Below are 24088 nucleotides of genomic sequence, written 5' to 3' on the forward strand. Positions count from 1 at the left end.
TATATGTATATATATATGTGGGGCACATATAATATAGTGTTTCCGGGGTCCCGCACATGGGCGGGAATATTCTAATGCTTATGACTATTGATGAGGATCCCCTGGAAGAGAACTTATCCTTTATTGTAAAACTACATGAATCAACATATGCCCAAGTACGATGGGGTCATCAGGGTGAGTTAACAGACCGTTTTTCTGTGAGCAAGGGAGTAAGGCAGGGGTGTGTTCTGGCCCTACCCTTTTCTCATTGTTCATAAATAATGCTATCTCATACTACACTGAATTTCCCACAGACGCACCTAATCTTGCTGGTTCTTGCTGGTTCCAGGGTTCAGCTTTCAATGTTTGCAGACGACACTAATTTTGTCCAAGACGCAATCTGGTCTGCAACGTGCCCTCAATCGGTTCACCTTGTTTTGCAAAGACCACAATTTAGTAGTTAACGTCGATAAGACGAAGTTCATGGTCTTGCACAAACATAAAGTAGTGAAAGCTAGAGTGGAAATTAGAATGTGCATCTGGAACAAACTTACTCCTTTGCATATTTGGGCGTCACCTTGGGCAAACGATTAAATTGGAAGCCACAGTTAGATTTATTAGTCTTAAGGCATAATCAATTAGCAGAGGCCCTCTTAAAAGAATTTTGGTTGTCTCAAACCAAACCAATTGGACCGGCTCTATCCATATACCAAGGGCATGTTAGAGCTTCAATAATTTATGGGGCGGAACTTTGGGAGTACGAAAATTTAGTACCATTAGTCTTAGCCCAGAACAAGTTTTGGAGGGCACTGACCAGCCTTCGTCAATCTCCCCCCCCTTAGGCCCCTACTTTTACATCTAGGATATATTCCTTTTGAGGAGGCTGCGGGTTTTAGACGACTTGCCTATTGGCGAAGACTTTGGACTACCCCGGAGTTAGCACCCTATGCAAAAGCCGTTAAGTTTATTAGAGAAGCGGACAAGTCAAATAAAATACCTTGGTTACTAAAGATTAAGGCATTGTTAATAGAATCGGACATCACTCACTTGTGGGAGGACCCAGAAGGGAACTCTTTCCCATCGAAAAAAGATTTTAAAGCTTTATATAGGGACAAGGTTTATGCAAAGTCTCTGTTCTCGGTTATTAGTGGTTCCCTTACATGCCTCTTTTTAGAATTTAAGTAGGGTATAAGCTGGAGGCCTATTGGGACATTATCACATGTTCTGGTGACAGAAAACTCTTCCACCAATTTAGAGTGGGAACACTCCCCCTAAAATCTTTCACCAAAAAGTGGGGGGATGACCAGGATACAAAATGTAATACTTGTGTAACAGAGGATGAGACTTTATTGCATGTCCTGTTTGTGTGCCCTGCATACAAGGGTCCTTGGCAGAAATGGCTAAAGCCGGTTTGTAAAAAGTTTGGAACAAGATCTTGTCAAACGGCCCTGAGTATTTTAAAAACCGGAACTATTGAAGTCATAGTCATTGCCATGGCCACGTTTCTGAGCTGGAATTGGGCCCTGAGAAGGAATAATTTGCAAGGCAGTATGTAATTTGTTTGTTTATATTTTGGTGTTTCTAATTTTCCCTAGTTATTTATTTTAAATAATGGTGACCAAAGTCAAGCCCTGTGTAATTTTGCCTTAATACCTTTTCATCTGGAATTCTCCATTTTTAACTATAATCATTGTTTTAAATAGTCTTGGGATTTTAAAATGACATGCTCTTTTAATAATATTTCTGTATGAGATGTTATGCCTTTTATACTAGATTGTATTTGTTTATATGTGTCTTTTATGATTGATTATGATCGAATAAAGACGGAAATTGAATTGAAATTGAATTGACAGGATGGCTGGATGGATCAGTGAAAGGGAGCTCGAATGGATCACTGGAGTGACAGGGTGGATGGATGAATGAGCGAAACGATCGATGGATGGATGGTTGAAAAGATGGATGGAGAGAATAATGGTTGAAAGGATGGATGGAGAGAGAAAAGGGGGTTGAGTTCTTTCTTGATGGGCCTCTTCGGGCTATTACTTGGCAGACAAAGGTTAATTAATGCAAAAGGGTGGGTGAGTGAGTAAGTGGAAGGATGGATGATAGATGGATGTGTGAATGAAAGGGTGGATGGATGGGTGAGTGTAAGGGTGGGTGGATGAATGAATAAGTGAATGAAAACACAGGTGTAAAGATGGTTAAGTGAAAGAATGGGTGGATGAGTAAAAGGGATGGTGGATGGATGGTTGAAAGGGTGGACGGATGGGTGAGAGAGAGGATGGATGAATGAGTGAAAGGATGAACGAAAGGGGGTGGACAGGTGCGTGGATGGATGAGTGGATGGATGGATGGATGGATGGATGGTTGGATAGATGAGAGAAAGGGTGGATTGATGACAAATTGCAGATGGAGAGATGAATGGATAGGTTTGATTGATAGATTTGATGGACAGTTTTGGAGATCGATGGATAAGTTTGAATATGGATGGGCGGGCAGATGCTTTGACGGACAGAATGGCGAAAGCCTGAATGATTAATTAAAGAATGAAAGGATGACAGAATGTAAATATGCAATGGTGGATATCAGTGCATGGATGGAAGAAAAAATGGATGGATGAACGAGGTAAGAGAGCTTTTTATGGAAGGTCACGATGACTTGCTTCACTTGCTTGGTGCCATAAGAGCTTTGGTTTAAAGTGGGGGGTATTTTAATTTTTTGACTACTCCCTTGCATGAGATTCTGGGGATCCAATCTATGGGACATTAAGCCTGATTGTTTAGGGAGGGTAACTGGTTCATTTTCAGAGTCAATTCTCTACATTTTACTTCACCCATCTTCAGAAAAAAATCCTATGAAAGAGCGCAAAATGTATCAGTTCATATTCTTATGAACTGCTTAATAAACATAATGTCAATATTGTACAAATCAAGAAAACAACAACAATACATGAGTCAGATCTAGGCTTGAGCCTACTTGGTATTTACTCAGCAAGTGGAATTATGGCCAATAAGATTTTGTGTCAGATTTAAGACTGGAGGGCACCATAAAAATGGCTGACGTCATAAAAGTGCCCACCTTTCCACTTTTCACTTGATATTGGTAGCTCATGCTTCCTCACATGTTGTACAAATATTTTGGTCTGTTTGGTCTTGCTATAAAATTGCAATCTTATAAAGGTTTGTTAAGGCAAACTAGATTGTATTAAAAACACAGAGGTTAGCACTGTCCCTCCCAGTTTGCCCAACTGTTTCGGAGATGAGAAATTGGAAAGCAATGGAATTAAGTTGTTTGAATTACAATAAGTAGGAAATTCTTAATACTGTGGAAGAGTCATTCGCATTGTATAATATGTTTTATTTCCAAAGATTATCTGAGGGTTAGTGTTAAGATAAGTGAATAATGTGGTGTTTTCCTAGCTGCGCTTCTGGATTCAGCAACACAGGTTCTTGAGCAACAAAGGTTGAATATTTGACACTATTAGGGAACTGCATTCTTATCAATGTGTGTAGTTTGTACGTCTTTAGAGCGTTCAAGAGGAGAGCAGTGATTCCAAAGACTTGAAAATTCTTATTTGAAGCTCGACTCTTGAAATTTTGTGCTGCTCTGCAGAGGCATAAAAAAAGAGATAGTACATAACACTCACCTCCAAAGTGCAAGTCTTCCGCTAGAGTGGAGGAGCGATGCCCCACTGCTCAAAAGGAAAAATAAAATGATAACAACGTATCGTTATTATAGTTTTACTTTTCCTATTGCAATCAGTGGCTTGCGGGGCTGGCCAGAGCAGGGTGAGGAGTGGTTAGCATTCCCTAAGGGTGCACAACTAATGGGCCGGCCCTCTTGGGCCGGCCAAACACTCTTGCGCACTTTGCATCTCCCCCACCTGGCTGAAATGCACAGCCTGGGGAGGAACATACCCAGCCTGCCATTCCCTGTCTGAGCACCGAACCACAGCGCTCAGATCAATGCAGCTTTGTAATTGGCTCAGGGGAGCCCGGGTGCTTCCTACAGCTGGACCAAAGACAGAAAGAAGAGGATGGTGGCAAGGTGGCGGCTGGCCATTTTCAGGTGTTTTTTTTTCTTTTTTCGCAGCCCCAACAGCGAGGTCCGGTATCAGCCGCTACTGGTCCATGTATTAAACAAAATCCAGCTTCCACTAAAGTACTATTGAAGAATTATAGTTTATTGTGCCGTAATGAAAAAGAAATACTACCTGAACTTGCATATCATCATGTTAAGTCATACAATCATACAAGCATATTTGCCCGAACCCAATTACAAATTAGAAGAACAAACACAGACATGTTTTAACACAGAATCCTAACCCCGATTCCAAGATTCAGGAATGATGTCATCAGACTTCAAAAGTGGCACTTAGGAGTGCACCATTTATAGCTATCCGGTGGAACGTCTGCATTTACAATTTAAGGATTAATGGTGGGAATGCCAGTGTTCTGGAAGAGGGTGCCACTGCAAAATGAGGCGAACACTCAAAAACATAAACGTTTGTGAGTATTAACAGCTGTTTTGCAAGTTGTCTATCAGCTTCATTATGTATGAATAACTAATCAAGTTAGTGTCATCAGTAAGTGCATTTCCAGGGTGCGAGAAGGGAGGGAATACAGCCATTTTGAACTGGTATTTAAAGGAAGTGGGGGTTCTTATGGAAAAAATATGTGCAAATACCTATTTGTTTACTAGGTGAGCATTTGGAACTGTACACTTTCCATGTGTGAAAATGTAAACATTTGGGTACTCGTGTAAATAATACAACTTAATTTCTTGATGTTCAGTAAACCTACAGAAGGCTATTTCCAACTTTTTGAACCTTCCTTTTGTGAAACAGAGTCCTAAAGTCTAAATGTGTATGGCATGGTACCAGAATCCACAAATATGTATGGTGCCCGAGCGGCAAACTGATCTGATTCGTGCTCAACAAATCTGTAACAAGCAATTATTGCACCAACAGTAGGCCATGTCAAAGTGCTCAAAATGGCACCTGATATTTTAACGCCATTCATGGTACACATAAAATAGCTGGGCACCAAAAATAATCAAGAACGCTCTTCTCAGCATCTCCTATTCGTGTTGCCTAAGGCCTCTACTGCAGAGGACAGAATGACATTTCGGACATATTTTAATCGCGAGATGGTGGCTGAAGCTTAAACAAATGGCAAACGAATGGTTAAATTCATGTAATTTCTGCCCCCAAACACATGTAAATGAAATGCAGCTCATTATGCTGCAACCTTAAAGTCCAGCGACACCTATTGTGCCCTAATCCCGGGAAGTAGAAGGAAGGATTAGGAGCCTTGGCGAGAATGGTGACATGGAAATGAAAATCGGAGATATTATGCGCTGTCCTCAACCAACAATGACAAATGAACAAATCCTCCTATTTTGTAACATAATTGCATACAGTTTAAAAACCTACTTCCAAAATCCGGTAAGACATCAACATAGACCAGCGAAAGGCAACATATGTTGAACAATTTGTACAAATTAATCTAATGATCAGCAAAACGTGTATCACACGATTTCATTTATAAGACTGATATTTTTTGAGTTGCAGATCTGGTTTGATGACCAGAAAGATACACCAATCACAACATTTATAGGATGCACACAGCCTTCTGTATAGCACTAGATTTGAATGGGTTTAGAGATAAACAAAGGTAAAATGTAAATAAGCGAATCCATTTCAAACTGAATTGTCAAAAGGCAGACACTGAAACATGTTTGACTCTGTGCCTTTAGAAACGAATGTTTCGGAGTCCTAGAATATAGAGAACACAAAATAAAAGATGCACACAGAAGAAAAAAAACACAAAAAACAGTGTGCATAATAGCGAGGCAACAGAAAGAGTTCTCGCTAATACTCTCAATGCAATGTAAAAAGGAGTGCATAAACTTAAATTCTGAACCTCCTAGAGGTATCATTTAAAAAAAGGATTACATTGATCTGTTAGAATTTTTTTTTTAGCATTTGTGTTGTTGTCAATAAGCAACATGTGCCTTAAAAGGGAGAAATCAGAAAACTATTTCTATTGATATACTGTTTTCTATTCACATTCTATTCAGAATTTTAGAACACAAGGCTCATTTTCAAAACCCAAATGATTTTTTTTAAATCTCTTCTGTAGCATATGCTTTTATTTGCTTACATGGCCCGGTTTGACTGGCTGTATTCAAAGAGTTTTCTTTCCAGCTCCAACCTCCTCTTTTCACTGAAAATAGGAGAGAGAACACACAATTATCAAACCTAAGGAAAAACCAGAACCAGATGGAGAAACATACCGAAAATATAATTCAAAAGGGGGATACAGTCTATCAAGTACTTTAAAAAAACATTTTGAACATCTCCATGGACATTTCAATATCCAATATTTTTTGCAAGTGGGAAGTCAGACATAGTAAGAAGTCACACAAACACTACAGTCTCTAATATGCTAAAAATAAAAAATAAATTCTTGGGATACACAAACTCTTAAAAAAAAAAAAATTGAGAAGTATAGAATGACATATCTAAGTATACACGACTGCCATTGCTCATCTATTGACAAGGCCTTGTTTTATATGCCCAGAAGATGGTCTGGAGGAGGCGGCACTTCCAACCTGAGTTGCTAATTTCCCTGCACCACGCAGCATGGTCAACAGCTTAATCACTCAAGGGCTATTTCAATTGACTCTAAAAATGCAGGGACATGCAGATGGTGAAACACCCTCTTCCCATCAGAGTGGCTCGGCAATCACGCTGGATTATGATCGCGCTCCGTGAAATGAAAGGACAAGGGCAGAAATTAGAGCGCAAGCCGAGAATGTGAGGACTTGACTCTGATCGTATTCGTCCTAGAGGGTTCAATCAAGCATACCGTGGGGATACAGGCGAGGAAGGGTGTTTTTTTTGTGTATGTTTGGAAAAGGAACAGCAAAGTTCTTTGGGCAGAGTCTTAGGCATCATAGATTGCCTTTTTTTTCTCTTATGGAGCTCACAGTTGATTGCCATGATGAGATCAAATTAAGTGTCACCTACGTTTTCATTTTTCTGCCATCAGAAGGGAAGGAAACATCGCAGTCACTGCGGATGAGCATGCACTGTAGTAGCACTTCATGATGTGAAGTCCTCTCAGTGATGTTACTGCATTCAACATTTAGCGTGGACAGAAGCTATTGTGGCTCATGAAATCCTTCAAGTGCACTAACAGCTGTATACTTAGAAGAAACCATTAGCACTTCATGAAAACTGTAACATAAATATTTGCTAAATAAGCAAGCCAAGTTCACGATTTTATTCAAATACCACATGATTATGAATGTGAAATTTTACAGAGAACTATAACGAGATTAAAAATGAATGACCACGTATGCCATGCCTATGCCAAAAAAAGACATACTCGTATCTCTGGCCCTGATGGATAAACACTTTTATGTGAGATTTTTGAGCTGACAATGTCGGAACAAGAATCAGTTTCTGATCTCACCTACTCCGGTCTTAATAATTGACAGTCTTCAGTATAAAATGGCTAATGCCAGTCTCAACAGCTTAAGTTATGTAGGTTGTCCCTCAGGGAGACGTGCAGACATTTTGTGAGAGTACAGTAGGACATAAAGTCTTGGGTTACTTTGACCGTATAACACGTTAATGTCCAATGCAAAGAAGTAAAAGAAACCAAACCAGAAACCTTTTTATAAATTAGAGAATATCAGTAAAAAAGACTGGTGATAAATTTGCACCAATAATATTGCACAGCTTAAGGAACTTGTTTATTGAGATCTGAATTAATCCTTACAAGACTTAGATTTACTACAGACAATCAACATGCCAAGTAACGCAACTGTTTGGAATTACATAAACTGGTTGACCAGTAAGATCTTCCTATGAAACAGGCAGTTTAAAGCAAATGCTCTAGTTGTGAAGGAGAATACTAGGCCAACAAACAAGGACAATTTTTCCACGGATTTCTTTTTTTTTTTTAAAGATCGTCTGCCACTTAGATTACTTCAATGCGCTTGTTCATTTATACACCAAACAAAAATATAAATATTACATTCTTCATTTAACTAAAATGTATCAACACAATTAATTAAGATTCATCCGTTTTAACTTTAATAACAATTTAAATATCACAAACGCAGCTCCTTATTTAAAAATGTAATGTGCTTCCCCAATGTGTGTGTTGAGGCTTAAATAATGTTGCCAGTAATCCAAAAATAAAACAGATAAGAGGCATGGCTATCTACCACCAGCAGCCCCAGGTCACTGATGTACTAAGGTGCAGACATTCGACTGGTGTAGTTATTGTCTGTACTTAAGGACATGTCACAGGCTGAACATTTCCCAGTTGTTGTGACTTTAAGGACGTCGCCCTACAAAAGATGAAAAGGGAAAACCCCAAATCAGTTAATTGTCAGGCACATAATATCGACGAAAATAGTATAAGTGGCTATCAAGCTATATCTCCATTTCCTAGGCTTCAATCTGATGACCTGGAACACGTAGAGCGCCGTGATAATACACACAAATCCCAATACACTGTAACTGCGCCTTTTTAACAGTGTAATTTGCCCAAATCTCAACAACTCCATTGTACTGGTCTAGCAATATACTGTTTCTTTCTGAGGACTGAGTTCAAACAAACTTTTTTATTAACCGAACAAACTTAACACTAATTAGACAGCACTAGTTGGTTATGGAAATAGATACAGCTACATCTCATGTCACTTAGACTAAACTCCGGATAATATTTAATAATTATGTACAACTAATAGCAAATCTTGCAATAAAATTTAGGATGCAACAAGTCAGGATGTAGTTTTAGGCTTCAAACACACATAACCTGTGAGCTCCTTGTTGGGGACTTCCAGAGTGTATACCATGTATAAGAAGTGGTATTCACTACATTTACTGGTGCCAGTGCATCATAATTTAGACCTCACTAGTCGTAACAGCAGTCATGTTTAATTCCACCCTACTATGTGTGTACACACCGGATACATTACTATTGTATGACCTCTTTCACTGCCTCTTGGCTGGTGACTTGAGCAAAACAATAAAATGTTATACAAAAATATGATCTCCCAAAATGTGAAATTCCAAAATGTGGCTGCTGCTACAGCAAAGATCCTGTTGCTGTAAGCATTGGTTCAAGATTTACAACCATGTAGAAAGTCATGATGCACAGAACACAAAGTTCTTCCTCGTAGGTGCCACTGAAATGTAGTGGCTAGGAAGTCAGGGGTATTTTGGGAGATTGCTCTGTGAATTATAAAAATGCCCTTAATAATGGCCTTGCTGTGAATTGGCAAACAGTATGGTGTCCAAAGGACCGAGGTAACGTGCTCACAGAAGCTGCTGCATTTTGCACCACTGAAAACGGTGCAGGAGGTTTTCTAGAGCAAAAAAGTATATTAAATGCAATAGTCCAGTCAAGACCAGACCAGGGTGTTGGCCAAATGGCAATCAAGCTGTGGCTCGATAAAATGGAGTACTCTCTTGAGGATTTTCAGTTGCAGAAAATAGATGGCGACCATTTTGGATACTTAAAGTCAGAATAGTGTGAATATAAATGTTCAAGGCTCCCTACTGCCCAAGATGGTGCGGGAGTGGGACTAACGGCTTGTGGGTAGACATCATTATTCCAGGTGGAAATATCAAGATCTCTGTGTTTCTGGGATTAAGATTTGGAAAATCAATTGACATCCAGCACCAGGAAAGGGAAAGACAGCTCGTCAAGGAGGGGCAGCATCTTTAGCACATATTCTGAAACACAATATGGAGGCAACATAAAAAGCTGGGTGTCACCAGTGAACAGGTAAACACGGGACCCAACCAGGAGAACATTTTTTAGGGGACGTATGTATAAATTGACAAAAAGGGAAAAATATCAATCCCTGAGCAACCCAACAGCTGAATTCCCTAGGCTGTGATGTAAATGGCAGAAAAACAACCAACTGTTTCTTTTCAACAAGAAATGAGATCTGAGGACAGTCTCTGAGAAACCAGTTTACCCTGATACGTTTTCAGGACGCTCTGGTGCTAAGGAGTTAGTCAATGCACGAATATGAGACAAACAACCCGATAGACTGCAACCCCAAAAACCCATGGAGCATTACATGAGTAGGGTGAGTGTTAGGCAATGATCAGTCCTTTGAGATTAACTGGACTAGTTGGGGGAACCCAAACCCTCTTTCATTAGGAACAGATACACTCAAGGATACTGGGAAACTAGGGATATACTTTCAAGATTTATTAAAATTAAACCCCTATCCTATTCCACACAATATGGATAGTAACTATCATAGGAAATAAACAAGATAAAGGCAATTACATTTGTCAAAAGGCAGAACAGAAAATATTGTAACATTAGGTTAGTATTTTGGGATCTCTTTACATAAATATCACCAATCCTTACTTTCCCTAGGATAACTAAGCTAAACTTTGCACTAATAGGGGGTCTACTCGATATTCATAGATGGTCTGCTCCTGCATACCTTTTCTCTGCTATAAACGAAGTGTTAAGTAAAGAAACAGCAATTGCTGTTCTTGACTTCGGCGCTATGTTGTCCTCGCACCACAAATAGCTGGTAGGAGGAATCAATATTCCTTCTCTAAAGCCTTGACAAGGAAAGGGGTTTATGGCTACTGGATGACCCTCTGACTTGAGTCTCTGGGTTACAGTTCATCCTATCTAATAATGCTTTGCTCCATTTTATATGCTCTGCACATTGTTAAACATCTCCCCAAAAAAAGCCTAATAATAATAAAGATCCTCTAGCCACTCATCTACTTATATCCCGTGAACCATTGCTTTCTGTGTAAAACCAATAATTGAGAAATCATGATATTCATTTCTATGAAGTCTTGTTATTTAAAAAGAATAATTAGAAAAACAATTCAAGCCAAGCTAAAATAAAACATGAATATATTTGAGCAAACTGAATTATCAGGTCGCAATTAAAGAAACACTTTCACAACATTGGCATTTTGTGCATTTGCATTTAAAACATATGCCTGAATAACCATGTAGAATCAAAAAGGGGTACCTAAAATAGGAAATGCATGATGTTTATATCAATCCAGTCAGTTTGTTAGACCCACATACCCAATGAGGTCGAATGACTGCTGGTTCTGGATGTGTATGCCACAATTTGTAGCAGGAGATAGAAGCTTGCTACAGGATGCCATTGTTTTTGCTCTGACATGTCCTGGCATGGACATGTCAGAGCAACGTAGCATATCCCAGGATATATTATGTCTTGAAAGCGAAAGTTGGGTATACATATGATTTAGTGGTACGTTGAAACACACACCAGAAGAAGAAACATGCAAAAAGAAAAGCTGTAAACAACTGCAGTAAAGCCTAAAAAGAAAAGTACCAACACTTTTTCAGAAATATCGACAATCTCTCTCCCTACTTCTTCAAGAAGTGTTTTACTAACTATCCGAAAACCCCACTTCAATGGTTTTTAACCGTGCACTACAAAAATAAACCCAAACCTCTTCATGCTGCAAGCTATTGCCCCTCTGAGTCATTATATAAAAAAAAAACCAAGAAACTAGCATATACATTTACTATAAAAATTAATAAAACAAAAAAGCTAAGGCAAAAGAGCTTGCTTACATTGTGATTTAGAAAGGAGGCCGGCTCGTTTGCCAATTTTGTCAGAAACAGGAGGAAGCAGCAGGGCCCACTGAATATTCAGGAAGATGCTCAAAACAAACCTATTTCTGGAAGAATAACGGTCTTAGCTCATCTATTTGAGACCCTAGCCCATCCACATAGCTACATTCCTTACCAACCTGGCGTGCAAAGCGCGGAGATACCCCGACAGGGTCGATTCTGGCGCGATATAAGAAATTAAATAAATAAATATCAGTAGAAACAGCGTGTAGGAAAGTAGGATCTACTTCTTAAGGTTACCCCCACTTTTCGCTTGATGTGATGCGGTTTCTGACTAGTCTGACTGGGATACTGCTTATCATGACCCCAGTCTATCTGCTTTCTCACTAAACTGTTGTGTTGAGTACTTTGGTGCATCCCAGATTAGATAGTGGGGCACCCTTATAAGTCCCTAGTATATGGTACTAAGGTACCCAGGGCATAGGTACCCCAGAGGTCTCCCATGTGCTGAAGCATGTATTTTGCCACCCATGAGAGACCATTCAAAATGGTTCTATAGGCCTGCCATTGCAGCTTGTGTAAGTTGGTGCATGCACCACTTACTAAAGATATAGGTTTACTATATCTAAGGTCACTGCACTTTAAACCTATAAGACACCCCTATAGCATGCCTTTACAATCATGAAGGCAGGGTGCTTGGTTCCAAGTTTGGTCTTGTGTGATCCACACTCTGATGCATCCGGAGCGAACCTGCATCAGCAAGTAACTGGCACACTTGTGGAAGAGCTTTGTCATGCTCCTTTTGTGTTGCTCCAAATACAAGTATGTTATCACTGTAATTAAAAGCATGCATGTCAGGTTGAATTATTCAACACAAAACATCCTGAAATCTTTCTGCAGCTGACGACACTCCAAAACTCAACCTTTTGTATCTGAACAGACTAACATGAGTCAAAAAAGTAGCGATGTATCTACAATTCTCTTCTAACTCGTGTTGATGGTATCCTTGTTCAGGTCAAGACGGGAGAAGACTTTGGCACCGTTCAGTTGCAAGATCACGTCTGGTACGTGTGGACCAGGATGTCTTTCTCTCTTGATTGCTTTGTTGGCCTGGCGGATGTCAACACAGTTGTGCAATACACCTCCACTGTCCTTTTTTGCATCATCACTATGGGCAAAATCCATGGCGTAGGACTGGGGGAGCACTCAATGATGTCATGCTTGAACAGCGTGTTTAGTTCTTTCTCAATGAATTCTTGCAAGTGAAAAGCAAATCTGCGGTGCCGGTGAGCAAAAGGGCAAATGCCCTCATTAATGTGAAGTCGCACTTATATTGCCTTGAGGGTTCCTAGGCCATAAAACAACAACAGAAACAGACTCACAATTTCAGATTAAGTGTGGAGTTTGTAATTGAGAGCTATGAGTACTATGTCAGCAGCAGTGGCAAAACTGAGTAGGCATGCACTGAAAGAAGTTTCTTTAATAACGTGAATTAGCAATTGCACGGACAATGCTTTATGTCGCATTGTTGCTGTGAATGACCCTTGACTCTACAATGGTTTACAAATAGCCCACGTGTATACCTTCAAGTTTGACGAGTTGAGGCGTGGCAAAGCTTTTGAAGGAAAAGGCTTTTGAACTTTGACTGACATGATGATAATCAACGCACCACTGTCTATTTGAAAGGTTACGGGATAACCGCTGACCTTTATTGCAATCTTGGAGCAGTGCCCAAATTAATTAGGCTGTTTCGGTTGGTGGTTTGCATTTGACTTTTGTTCTTCCTTGCAAGCAGCCAAACCTACATGTGCCCATTGTTCTTTGGTCGATACCATCACCACACATCCATCTTTTTCACTGGAGCTTGATGATGACATTGAAGGGCCTATTTAGGAAGAACTTGACGACGATCTGCTTTGTCTGGTTTCTATTTGTCGTAACTGATGTTGCTTTTTGGCCTTGCGAGCGTGGTGAGAATGCTTCTGGAACCTTCTGCCGTCCATTTTCTCTTCTTACAGTGATGTATTTAGGTTTCTCTTTTGCTTTGCAAACCAATATAAAATGGTTTTCTTTCCCGCAACCTTTGCAAATCTGTCCTATGGCTAGGAATTTGCCTTCATGAGGAAATGAAAACCCATATCAGAAATACAACTTTTTCTGCTTTGGAGGTGTCAATTTGCGTGCCTCTATATTGTGCTTGTTTTTCATGATCAATGCTGATTCATTTTTTGCTGTTCCAGCTTACATATCGACAGCTTGTCGATGAGCTCTTTCATTGGTCCTTTCAACCATTAGAACTTTTTCTTAACTGAGCGTCTCTCCAACATGCCTCTTCTGAAATAGTCGAAAAGACAGCCATTAATTACTCTGAGGCATATGGCTTCTTCAACATTAAATTCACTAAACGTACAGTGTTTGATAAGCACATCAAGTCTTTCAACAAACTCAACCATCATTTCACCAGCTTGCTGTCTCACTTGACTGAAATTGTACCTTTAATACTTGACATTCTGCATTTGATTGAACTTGGCACCCAATGCTTCTTTGATCTGATGGTATGATGTTGCACCAGTCTGAGAGATTTTCTCCGGCACTTCTTTTACTACTTCTTCTAGGGCATCTATGAGGTTATTGAGCGTCTCGATCCATACAGTGCACCTGGTGCCAATATCCTGCATCTTGATGGAATTGGTGGAATTGAATGGAGGTGGTGCTTTCAGAAACACCGTTGTACCGTACTTCGTGCTCCCTTCTGCAGCCGTTGAAAATATTCATTATTACGATGGTTTTCGTTGCGCTGGATGCCACCTGCTGCTATCGTCACACCCAATTCGAGGTCATGTGGCACTTGCCTCGCTTGTGCTGGCAGGTACTTTTGTACGTTCGTACCTGGTTATTACTGCCTTTACCATTTACTTTGCATGGATATTTGCTTGGTTTTATGATGTAGCGGAATATCTCTCCTTTTAGCCTTACCAGTGGGTTTCCGGTAGGCTTTCAAAGAAGCTCCTTTAGGGCCTTCAATGTCTTCAACGGCTGTGTCTCGGCTAAAGCAGTGGTTTTACTCCATACTCATCAACTTCAAACAGATTTTTATTGATTTGTTTGCAAGTGGCACGCACAAGCAGTTTGCTGTATCGTTGCAAACTGTCCGGGCGAGCAGTCTCGTTTCTTCGGGGCACGTATCCCATCCTCGTTGCCAGTTGTAGCGTCATCCCCATGCCAGGGGCATGCAAATGAATACGCCACACCGAGTTCCTTCCATCATCCTTCATTAATAACCACACCTTCCAGCAAGTTACGTAATTCCTCTATTGAGTCCGCCCAAAAATGCAAGAGTCCTAGCGCACATACTCTCATGACATTACATCATCCACTATACATCATGAAAGAGGTAACTGGAGAAGACTGTCCTTTCCTCTGCAAGTATAGTAGATTCCTCCACAAAAACTCGTTTGTTAAGAGCCATACATCTCTTTCTACATTCTACTGCCTCTTTAACAATTATATCCACAACTAGTATGAAAGAGAACCTGGATACCCTCACAATGGCCATTCTTCTGCAATTAATATAAACTCTTTTAATTTATTTAAGCGCAACAGAACCTCAGCCAAAGTACCATATTTTTATTGGAGAGGTGATAAGGAGACCAATAATTTGACCAGGCTATCATCATAACAGGACTTCTTCTACCTAACTCTCCTCTGGTCTCCCCTTCACAGTCTCCCTATATTTCAAACTGCCTCTCAATCCGCACGACTCTTGCCAAATGAATTTGCTCTTTATTTTCAGTGATTTCTTTCTTTGGTTCGAGTGCATGTTATGTCTGTGAAAACATGAGTAGGCAAAATGTGATGAAGCAACCTCCTTATTTCCTTCAACAACACAAGGAGCCTGTCCTTCTCTTCTGTTTTCACCACCTTGAGCAGCACTGTGGTGCCATTTTTACCCCTGTCTTAACCTTGTATTTCTCTTATCCCAATTCGTTAGCAGTGGCTCACAGTAGATTGTGGGGTATCTTCCCAAACTGCAGGTTATCTATTAGCCACTCAACCATGAAATTGTGCTGTCCTGAATTTCCTTTTTGATTAGAAAGCGGACATGCATTTCAGATGCTGTCACAGTATCCTCAATTGTGGTAAATTTGCCTTCCAACCTCCAAATTTGCATTCGCCGTTGGAGTAGTGCGGCTCACTGGTTAGAGGCGGCAGGCCCGAGAGCAGAAGTCGGCCCGGGACCAGGGTTCAATTCCCAACGCGGCAGGGTGGTGGACCATGGTCAGCGGACTCGATAATTCTCGCTTCGGTGCTTACTCTAATCAGGGGCTCCACTCGGCAACTCTGGGCATTAGCTTGCCTAATCTCCACAACGGCCCCACCAATTCCGGGGATGCCTGGCTCCACCTTGGGGACTCCCAGCAAGGGACCATCCCACAGGGAAAGCCAGGACGGGTTCCCCAGAGTTATACAGCGCCGGGACGCCCCGTTGCTGGGGCAGCTGTGCGCTTTACAAGTATACTACATTTACATTTACATTTACATTTGGAGTGCAGCTTTTAAGTACCCTTCGACCTGGTTTTGGCATAGTATACCAGTAGTTGTCTCTTACTCATATTTTGGATGATAGTTAAACCTAAATGTACAGGTCTAAATCACAATGCATGATCTGCGAGCACTTTACACAAATGAGCCATTCTTACTCAATATATTCATTTATAGAAACTGCTTTGTGATTCAGGCCTGGATATTCAACTGATGCTCAACTTGAGCCTGGAGTAAGGCAGATCCACTCATAGAAAAAGCTTTACGAATCAGGCCTCAAGGGTCTTTAGATGCAAAGATATAGCAAAGTACGTTTTTGATCCACTTGCAGGTTCCAAATCTATGAATCATATCCCACAGCTATCCCCACAAACGGAAGATGGACAGCTGAAGATATCATTTTTGGAGAAATAAATTATACAGAGTATACTTGTGAACAGATGATTCAGCCAATAGCCTTAGGAAACTTTTATCTTCTGAAAACCCATGAAAATGCATTGCACAGATTATCTAGAAACAGACTTTTCTGATACAAACTCAAATAAAACATTAACAAGTTGCCATGATTATCTGATGAGCCCAATATTTTTTTTAACAATATGGCAATTCTCATACTGAATGGTGTGATGTGCCCTAGTCAAGGTCTTAAGGTTAGTACAGGTTCTAGTGAGGAATCAGTAAAGTCATTTATGGGCTAGCACTTCATGTAGAGAACCAGACAGGTGGATACATGCCGTAGTAGAATTTACTACGACGAAGTTCAGGTTCTGAAACATGGGGCTAAACAACCTGCTAGAAATGTGGTCTCTAGTTGGCAGTGGTTTGCACCCTGTCCAAGTGGGCACCCTCACTCTAGTCAAGGTAAGTAGATTACACACCTAAGATAAGTCCTGCTCAATCCCTTGGCAGTTTGGCACAGAACAGTCAGCCTTATCCTAGAGGCAATGTATAACCTCTGTGTGTGTGCTTTTTTTCTCTCTCTCTGTACCTCTACGTAGGCAATTAAAAGGCATGGTAAGTGGACGTCCCACATACACCTCATGGGTTCTGACAGACCCATAATCATGCCCTTCTGGGTACGGTTGAATCCTTCAACCAACCCATTGCTTTAGGGGTGGTGAATTTGTAGTTCACTCCACACGCCTTCCACATGGCCTTCATGTACAGAGACATGAAGTTGTTACCCCGGACAGATACCACCTCCTTGGGGAAACCCACTTGGGTAAAGATCCCCATCAGTGCCTGGGCCACAACTGGTGCCTTCACCGTCCCAGAGGGATAGCTTCCAGGTACCAGGTGACATGGTCTACCAAGACCAGGACAAACCTGTTGCCCATGCTTGTCTTGGGGTCCAGATGCCCCACAAAAGGGGTGCTCACGACATTGTACGGTTGCAGGGGAGCAAATTGCCTGACAGGCTTGACAACACCTACAGAACGCATCGTAGTTCTACCTTATTTGGGGCCAGTAAAAGTGGGTGGCAAGCCTGTCAAAGGTCTTGCCTTGCCCCAAATGACCTGCCAAAGGCACATCATGAGCCAAGCCCAGTAGGAAGGTTATGAAGCTTAGGGTACCCCCAGCACATGAGCTGCCCCAGACTCACCAACCTTAGGCTCATCCTACAGGAGATCATTCTCCCAAAAAATCAGGCGAGATCCTGAGGCATTACCACCTGGCTGGTCCTCTGCCTGTTTCCGAAGACACTCAAGAGTGGGGCACTCTTTCTGCGCTGCACATAATTCCTTCCTGGTGAGGCCTCCCTATCCGCTGCCAGCTCAGGCAGGTCCCCCAGTTCAGCCACATCTTCCCCTGTAGGTTCTGGGACGTCCCCCTCAGGTTTGCCTTGTCTCGGGCTGTGAGAATTTTTCCTTCTGGCAGGCACCTGGGCCACTGTTGCAGGCTCGAGGTCCTTCTGATCATCCTCTCTGGCCAACATGGACCATGTGGTCAGGCAAACAAACTCCGGCAGTCCCAACATCTCCAAGTGCAACTTGAACTCCACCTCCTTCCAGGCGATATGTTCCAGGTTGTTGCCCACCAGACAGTCAATAGGCATGAATGGACTCACAGCTACCCTCAACTAACCTGAGACCACCTGCCTCTCCACCCCCATTCAAAGGGAACCTGAGCTACCTTACACTGGCGCTTACTGTTGTGTACAGCAACAACTTGGTGGAACACATTAGGGACTATCTGCTCTTCAGACCCCAGATGACAGCGGACAGTTGTCATACTGGCTCCTGTGTCTCTCAAAGCCTCGGCCCACCTCCCATTGATATTCACCCACTGCCTGTACTTCTTAGTGTTATCAGGCATGAGGTTCTCTTGACCACTTCAACCTCACCCAGAGAGACTAGGGTCATCTCAGCTGGCTCCCCACTACTAACTCACTATCTCCTGTGACTGCAAACAGGTGGGCTGCTGTGCCGGCTTGGGACACTTAGGACTCACACTAAAGTGTCCTTCCTGGCTACAGTCAAAACACTTCAGGGGTCCCTTCCCACCAGGCTTTCCTGGTAGGTATCAATTCTTCTTTTCAACAGCGGGCTGGGAATCCTTAACCTGGGAACTAATTTGGGGGCCACTTTGAAAACTCCTTACTCTGATTATTTTTGTCCCTCCTTCCTTCTTCTGTTGGAGACCCCTGTCACCTTTGGCCGAGTCTCTCACATACAACCTCTTGTGGACCCTGGTACTCATCCAGCGGTCTGCCTCCTGAGTAAGTTTCCTGGGATCAGTCAGCTTACTGTGAATCCATTACTGGTGCAGCTCTGGAAAACATAGAGTAGACAAGTGCTCTCATGCAAACAAACTTTCCAGCCTTTGGTAATTGTTTACCTTACTGCCCTTCACCCAACCATCCAGTGCTCTGCAAAAGGAATCAACACACTCAAGCCAGGTCTGAGATTCAAGTTTGGTACCCTTCCTAAACTTGTCCCTGTAACTGTCTGGAGTAAGACCATACCTAGTGATTAGGGCATCCTTCATGTCAGGGTAGGTAAGCTCACTTGTTGTCCCCTAGTGTCAACGTGTCCCTTCCCTCCACTGTGAAGTAGTTCCACAGACCTGCCCCTCAATCTCTCTCAGTTCATGTTGAGAGCTGACTTATAACCCTGGAAACACCTATGTATGTCATCCTCCTTGGTGTACTCTTTACCTAGGTTCTTGGGTATGTGCACTTTTACTTCAGACTGCACTTTAGAATTGCTGCCACCATCTGTACTGGACTTGGCCTTTAAATCCGGGTCCTTCAAGCTCAGCTCTTGAGCAAACATCATTGTTCGCTCTTTCATGGCCAACTTATCTTTTTCTGCCTTTCTTTTGAGTTTAGCTAGTTCCGTCTCGTGCTCCAGTATGAGCTTTTCCTGCTCCAACTTGTGCTTCCTACCTTCCTGCCTGCCCTTCAGTTCCCCTGGGGACAGACCTTTGGAGAACACACGGTTGCTGGCCCTGGAGGGTGCTCTCCCTCCAGTCAAATTCTGATCCACAAAATCACCATGCAGGCTTAGTTCCGCCATATCCACATTATAATTCCCATCTTCTGCGTGCTCACCCGCCTCCCTGGCTTCCAACCAGGCCCTCCCCTCCTTTTGCAGCTCCTCCTTCCTAGTGAGGCCTTTAAAAGGGCATTTGAGCTCTTTGCAGAACTTTTTTAGGTGAGGCACCGTATAGGTTTCCAACCTCTCCTGCTCAAACACCAAATCTGAAGCTACAGCGGATGGCTCACCAGACAGACATGATTGTGAAAACTCAAAAACTGCAAAAAGAGAAAAGAACAAACAGTATGTTGGGATGTAAGGGTCTGTGATATTGAAGTAGTGTACACCAATCACTGTATTCAATATACAAACACAAGTCCTATCTTCACCGCTCAACAACAGTGTTAGAAACGGAGTCTCTAGTTGGCAGTGGTTTGTACCCTGTCCAAGTAGAGACCTTCAATCTAGTCAGGGTAAGTAGAATACACACCTAGGAGAACCCCTGCTCACTCCCTTGGTAGCTTGACATAGAGCAGTCAAGCTTATCCCAGAGGCAATGTGTAAATTATTTGTACATACACACACAGTAACATTGTGAAAACACTACAAAAGGACTCCACACCAATATTAGAAAAATAGCCAATATTAATCTAAATAAAACAAGACCAAAACGACAAAAATCCAACATACAAAAGTCAAGATATGAGTTTTCAAAGATGAAATAAAGTTCAGTTCTTAAATATCAATGGTTGCACTTGAACAGGACAAAGAACCTTAGATGCGTCAAAAATCAAAGATGATGCGAGGTACAGGGGACGTGAGGCGCTAAAAAAGCAGGCGATACGTTGGTTCCTTACTGCTACAAGGGAGGTGAGGTGTTTGTTCCTTACTGTTGCACGGAAGGAGATGTGCCGTTTTAGGACACGCAGCCTCAGTTCCTTACTGCATTGAGGTGATGCGGTGCAGAGGCTCATACAGCTGCAGTTCTTCAGGGACACTGCAACGAAAAGCTGGGGCATGTGTTTTAAGCTGCGGTCGTTGCGTTCAGCGGGAACCATGCTCCGGTGCAGGCAACACTGTTGCATCGAGTTTTGGCAGTGCCAGGCCGATTTCGAACGACACTTGGAGTCAATGTGGAGATTTTTATTCTTGTTGCACCAGAACTCACTTCCAAGGGCCCAGGAACTGGATTTGGCAACACACGGCAAGAAAGGACTCAGCAGAAGAGCCCAGGTGCAGTCCTTGATGGCCCTGAGACTTCTTTACAGGAGGTAAGCTCTACTCAAACCCTTGCAGAACCTTGGAAGCAGGATGTAGAAAGAAAAGTCCAGTCCTTTCACTCCCAGGTCAGAAGCAGCAGCAGCAGACAATCCCAGCAAAACAAACAGAAAAGTGGCAGTCTCGCCGGACAGCAATCCAGCTCTTCTTCCTGGCAGAATGCCCTGAACCTAGAAGTGTTCTGGGTATATGGTATAAGAGGTCCAGTACTTCTACCATTACAGCCTTTGAATTAGGCAAACTTCACTGCAGGGTGGTGAAGACTGCTTTGTGTGAGGACATACACAGTTCTATTTAGCGGTCAGTGACAACTCCCCCCACCACTCTAGCTCGGGAAGGCCCATCAGCCTTGTGATGTGCCATCAGGATATGCAGCGCACACCTCAGCTCCCTTTGTGTGACTGTCTAAAGTGAATGCACAAACAGCCCAACTGTCATCCTAACCCAGACGTGTATTCAGAGACAGGTAGAGGCACAGAATGGTTGAAGTACGACAATGCCAACTTTCTAAAAGTGCCATATTCAGAACTGCAATTCAAAAACCAACTTTACTAAAAAGATGTATTTTTTAATTGCGAGTCCAGAGACATCAAACTTCAATTTTCTATCAGCTCCTAATTAACAGAGAGACTTGTAACATTTTAAAAAACAGCTCCAATGCTAACTTTTGGGAGAGATAGACTTTGCTGTAGTTAAAAATGAAATTAGCAGTATTTCACTACCAGGACATGTAAAACACAACAGTACCCAACAGTATACGTCCTACCTTTTTATTACACTGCACCCTGCCCATAGGGTTACCATGGGCCTACCTTAGGGGCGTCTTATATGTAATTAAAGAGAAGGTATGGGCCTAGCAAGTGGGTGCAATTGCCAGGTCGAAATGGCAGTTTAAAACTACACATACAGGCACTGCAGTGGCAGTTCTGAGACATATTTGCAGGGCAACTCATGTGGGTGGCACAATCAGAGCTGCAGGTCCACTAGTAGCATTTGACTTGCAGGCCCCGGGCACACATGGTGCACTGTACTAGTGAATTACCAGTAAATCAAACATGCTAATCACGGAGTAACCAAATGCCATTACATTTTAGACAGGGGACACTTGCACTTTAGCACTGGACAGCAGAGGTAAAGTGCCCAGAGTCCTAAAACTAGCAAAAACGAAATGCAGCATACAGTAAAAAAACAGGACGTCAGAGGAAAAAAAAGACAGGAATCCATGCCAAAAGATGCCAGGTCTAACACAACCTAACCTTCTTTCAAAGTCACTTGCCATTTACCTTAATATAATTTTTTTTTTTTTTTTTTTTTTTTTTTAAAAACCTTTATTGCACAAAATCATAAACAATTACGGGCCCACAACCAACCGGCCGGCCTAGACAGAATCAGTGCACAATAGCAAACAATACGGCAACTCAGCAGCAATGGAAATACAAATACAGGCAATCAAATTACACAGAAGCTATTACACCGCCGAGAAGCAGGAGAAAGCAAGGTTTTGATTTTATAATGTTCATAAAACAAAGTAAATAAAGAGACATTAGAAAGGATCAAAAGTCGCAATATACATCAACAACAGAGGTGGGCAACGTGAAGCAAGGAAGTCCACAAACAATAAGACAGGAGCAAAATGGCCGCACAGCGAGAACTAAACAGGATTGAAAATCGCATAATAAGCCGTGCGTCGATCACCCTCCATCCCACCCCGACCCATACCATTGACCCCAGAGAAAGAAGAGGAGAAAGAGTCAACGAATATAAAGGAAAAGAAGGCCCATAGGAACGAAAAAACGAAACAAAGACCCCCCCCCTACCCCCCACCCTGCACACACGTAGAGGCTACGGCCTACCCCCCCCATAACGGCGTGCCTGTCGCCCAATAAAGAATACCCGAAATACAGAGAGAAGAAAAAGGAAGAAAAAAAACACACACATGTAAAACCGGAGGAGGGCCAGAGTTACGTGTCCTAAAAGGAAACCCAGGATAGTTGAGGCCGCCCGACCCAGCGATCCCCCATTAAAACAGTTCCAGCGTCCAGTTCCCTTGTCCACCCTTCACAGTTCCAGCAAGCCGACAACAGTAAACAACAGTGAAAGGCATTGTCAACCTTGTCCCTGACGATCCAAAGTGGCAGCGAAAGGCAAAAATGAAACCGCCCACCAAAGTAAGATGAACAACTGCAAGTACCACAGCAGAACAGGGCGCCGTCCGTTAAGGCCAGTCCAACACAACGCCATGCGGGCCACCGGTGCACAGAGAAGAGCAGTGCGCAAATACAAGTCCCCACAGATGAACAGCGGGAGCAGAGGCAGCGCGCCCAAAACACCACAAGAAGAGTCTCCAGCAAGTTCAGAATAAAGTATAGAACATGGCGCCCAAAGGCGACTCTCCTGCAGCTGCACCGGTCCAGGATCGTCACACCACTCCAGGATTGTAGCCGACAGCGCCATAGCCGAAACCAGTTCTTGTACCCCCAGCGCCACCATGCACATCAGGATAGACAGCTCACCGTGCACGGGCTCAGGGTGTGGCGAAGCGCTCAGCACGCGATCACCATATCGGGTAAAGGATAACGTAGATAAGATAGAATCCAAGCGGCCCCCCAGGTCCCAGGCATGACCAGCACAATCAGCACGCAAGGCAGCCAGGGCGCTCAGGATGTCAGCGATCTGAAGGGGAACCTCCGGCGAGGAGGATAACGCAGCTCCATATGAGCAAAGATCGACGACCAGGGGCAGTCCCCGAGCCAATACGCCGGCATCCCCGTCTCGCAGAGTATCCTCACAGGAGCGCCCCGGAAAGCACCGCAAGGTCACGGGGACAGGGGCAGCGAGTCCCATATCAGTGTAGCACATGGATGCAGTGCGTCTTCGGCAATATTAAACACCCTCTGGAGCCAATTAGTCCACCAGTAGCAATCGCTTCGCACCCGGTACAAAATGGCCTCCCTCCCTGCTCCATAGAGGGAAGGCAGAGGAGATACAAATGTAGCACCAGTCGCTACAAGTCTGAATAAGTGCCGGGGCAACAAGAAACGGGAGCGCGCCGCCGCAGAAATTCCAAGCGGCCGCCGATTCCCGTTGGGCGACTTCGCCCTGCAGTTCGTGGCCGTTGTTGAGGTGGTCGGAGCCCATCTACTCCGCGAACAAAGACTCGATCGCCGCCATTAATGGCAGAAAGTAAAC

General features: G+C 42.9%; 1 protein-coding gene across 2 annotated transcripts in view; it reads right to left on the reverse strand.

The window, feature by feature from the left end:
• KIZ (kizuna centrosomal protein) overlaps window positions 1–24088 on the reverse strand; it is an 824452-nt gene that overhangs the window by 760165 nt on the left and 40199 nt on the right. For both annotated transcript variants that reach the window (XM_078649325.1, XM_078649324.1), the window contains exon 2: window positions 6144–6206. In XM_078649325.1, coding sequence (XP_078505451.1) covers window positions 6144–6206 — 63 coding nt within the window. The remainder of the gene's footprint in view (window positions 1–6143; window positions 6207–24088) is intronic.

The sequence above is a fragment of the Lissotriton helveticus genome, chromosome 6 (genome assembly GCF_964261635.1).
Source record: "Lissotriton helveticus chromosome 6, aLisHel1.1, whole genome shotgun sequence".
Classification (NCBI taxonomy): Eukaryota; Metazoa; Chordata; class Amphibia; order Caudata; family Salamandridae; genus Lissotriton; species Lissotriton helveticus.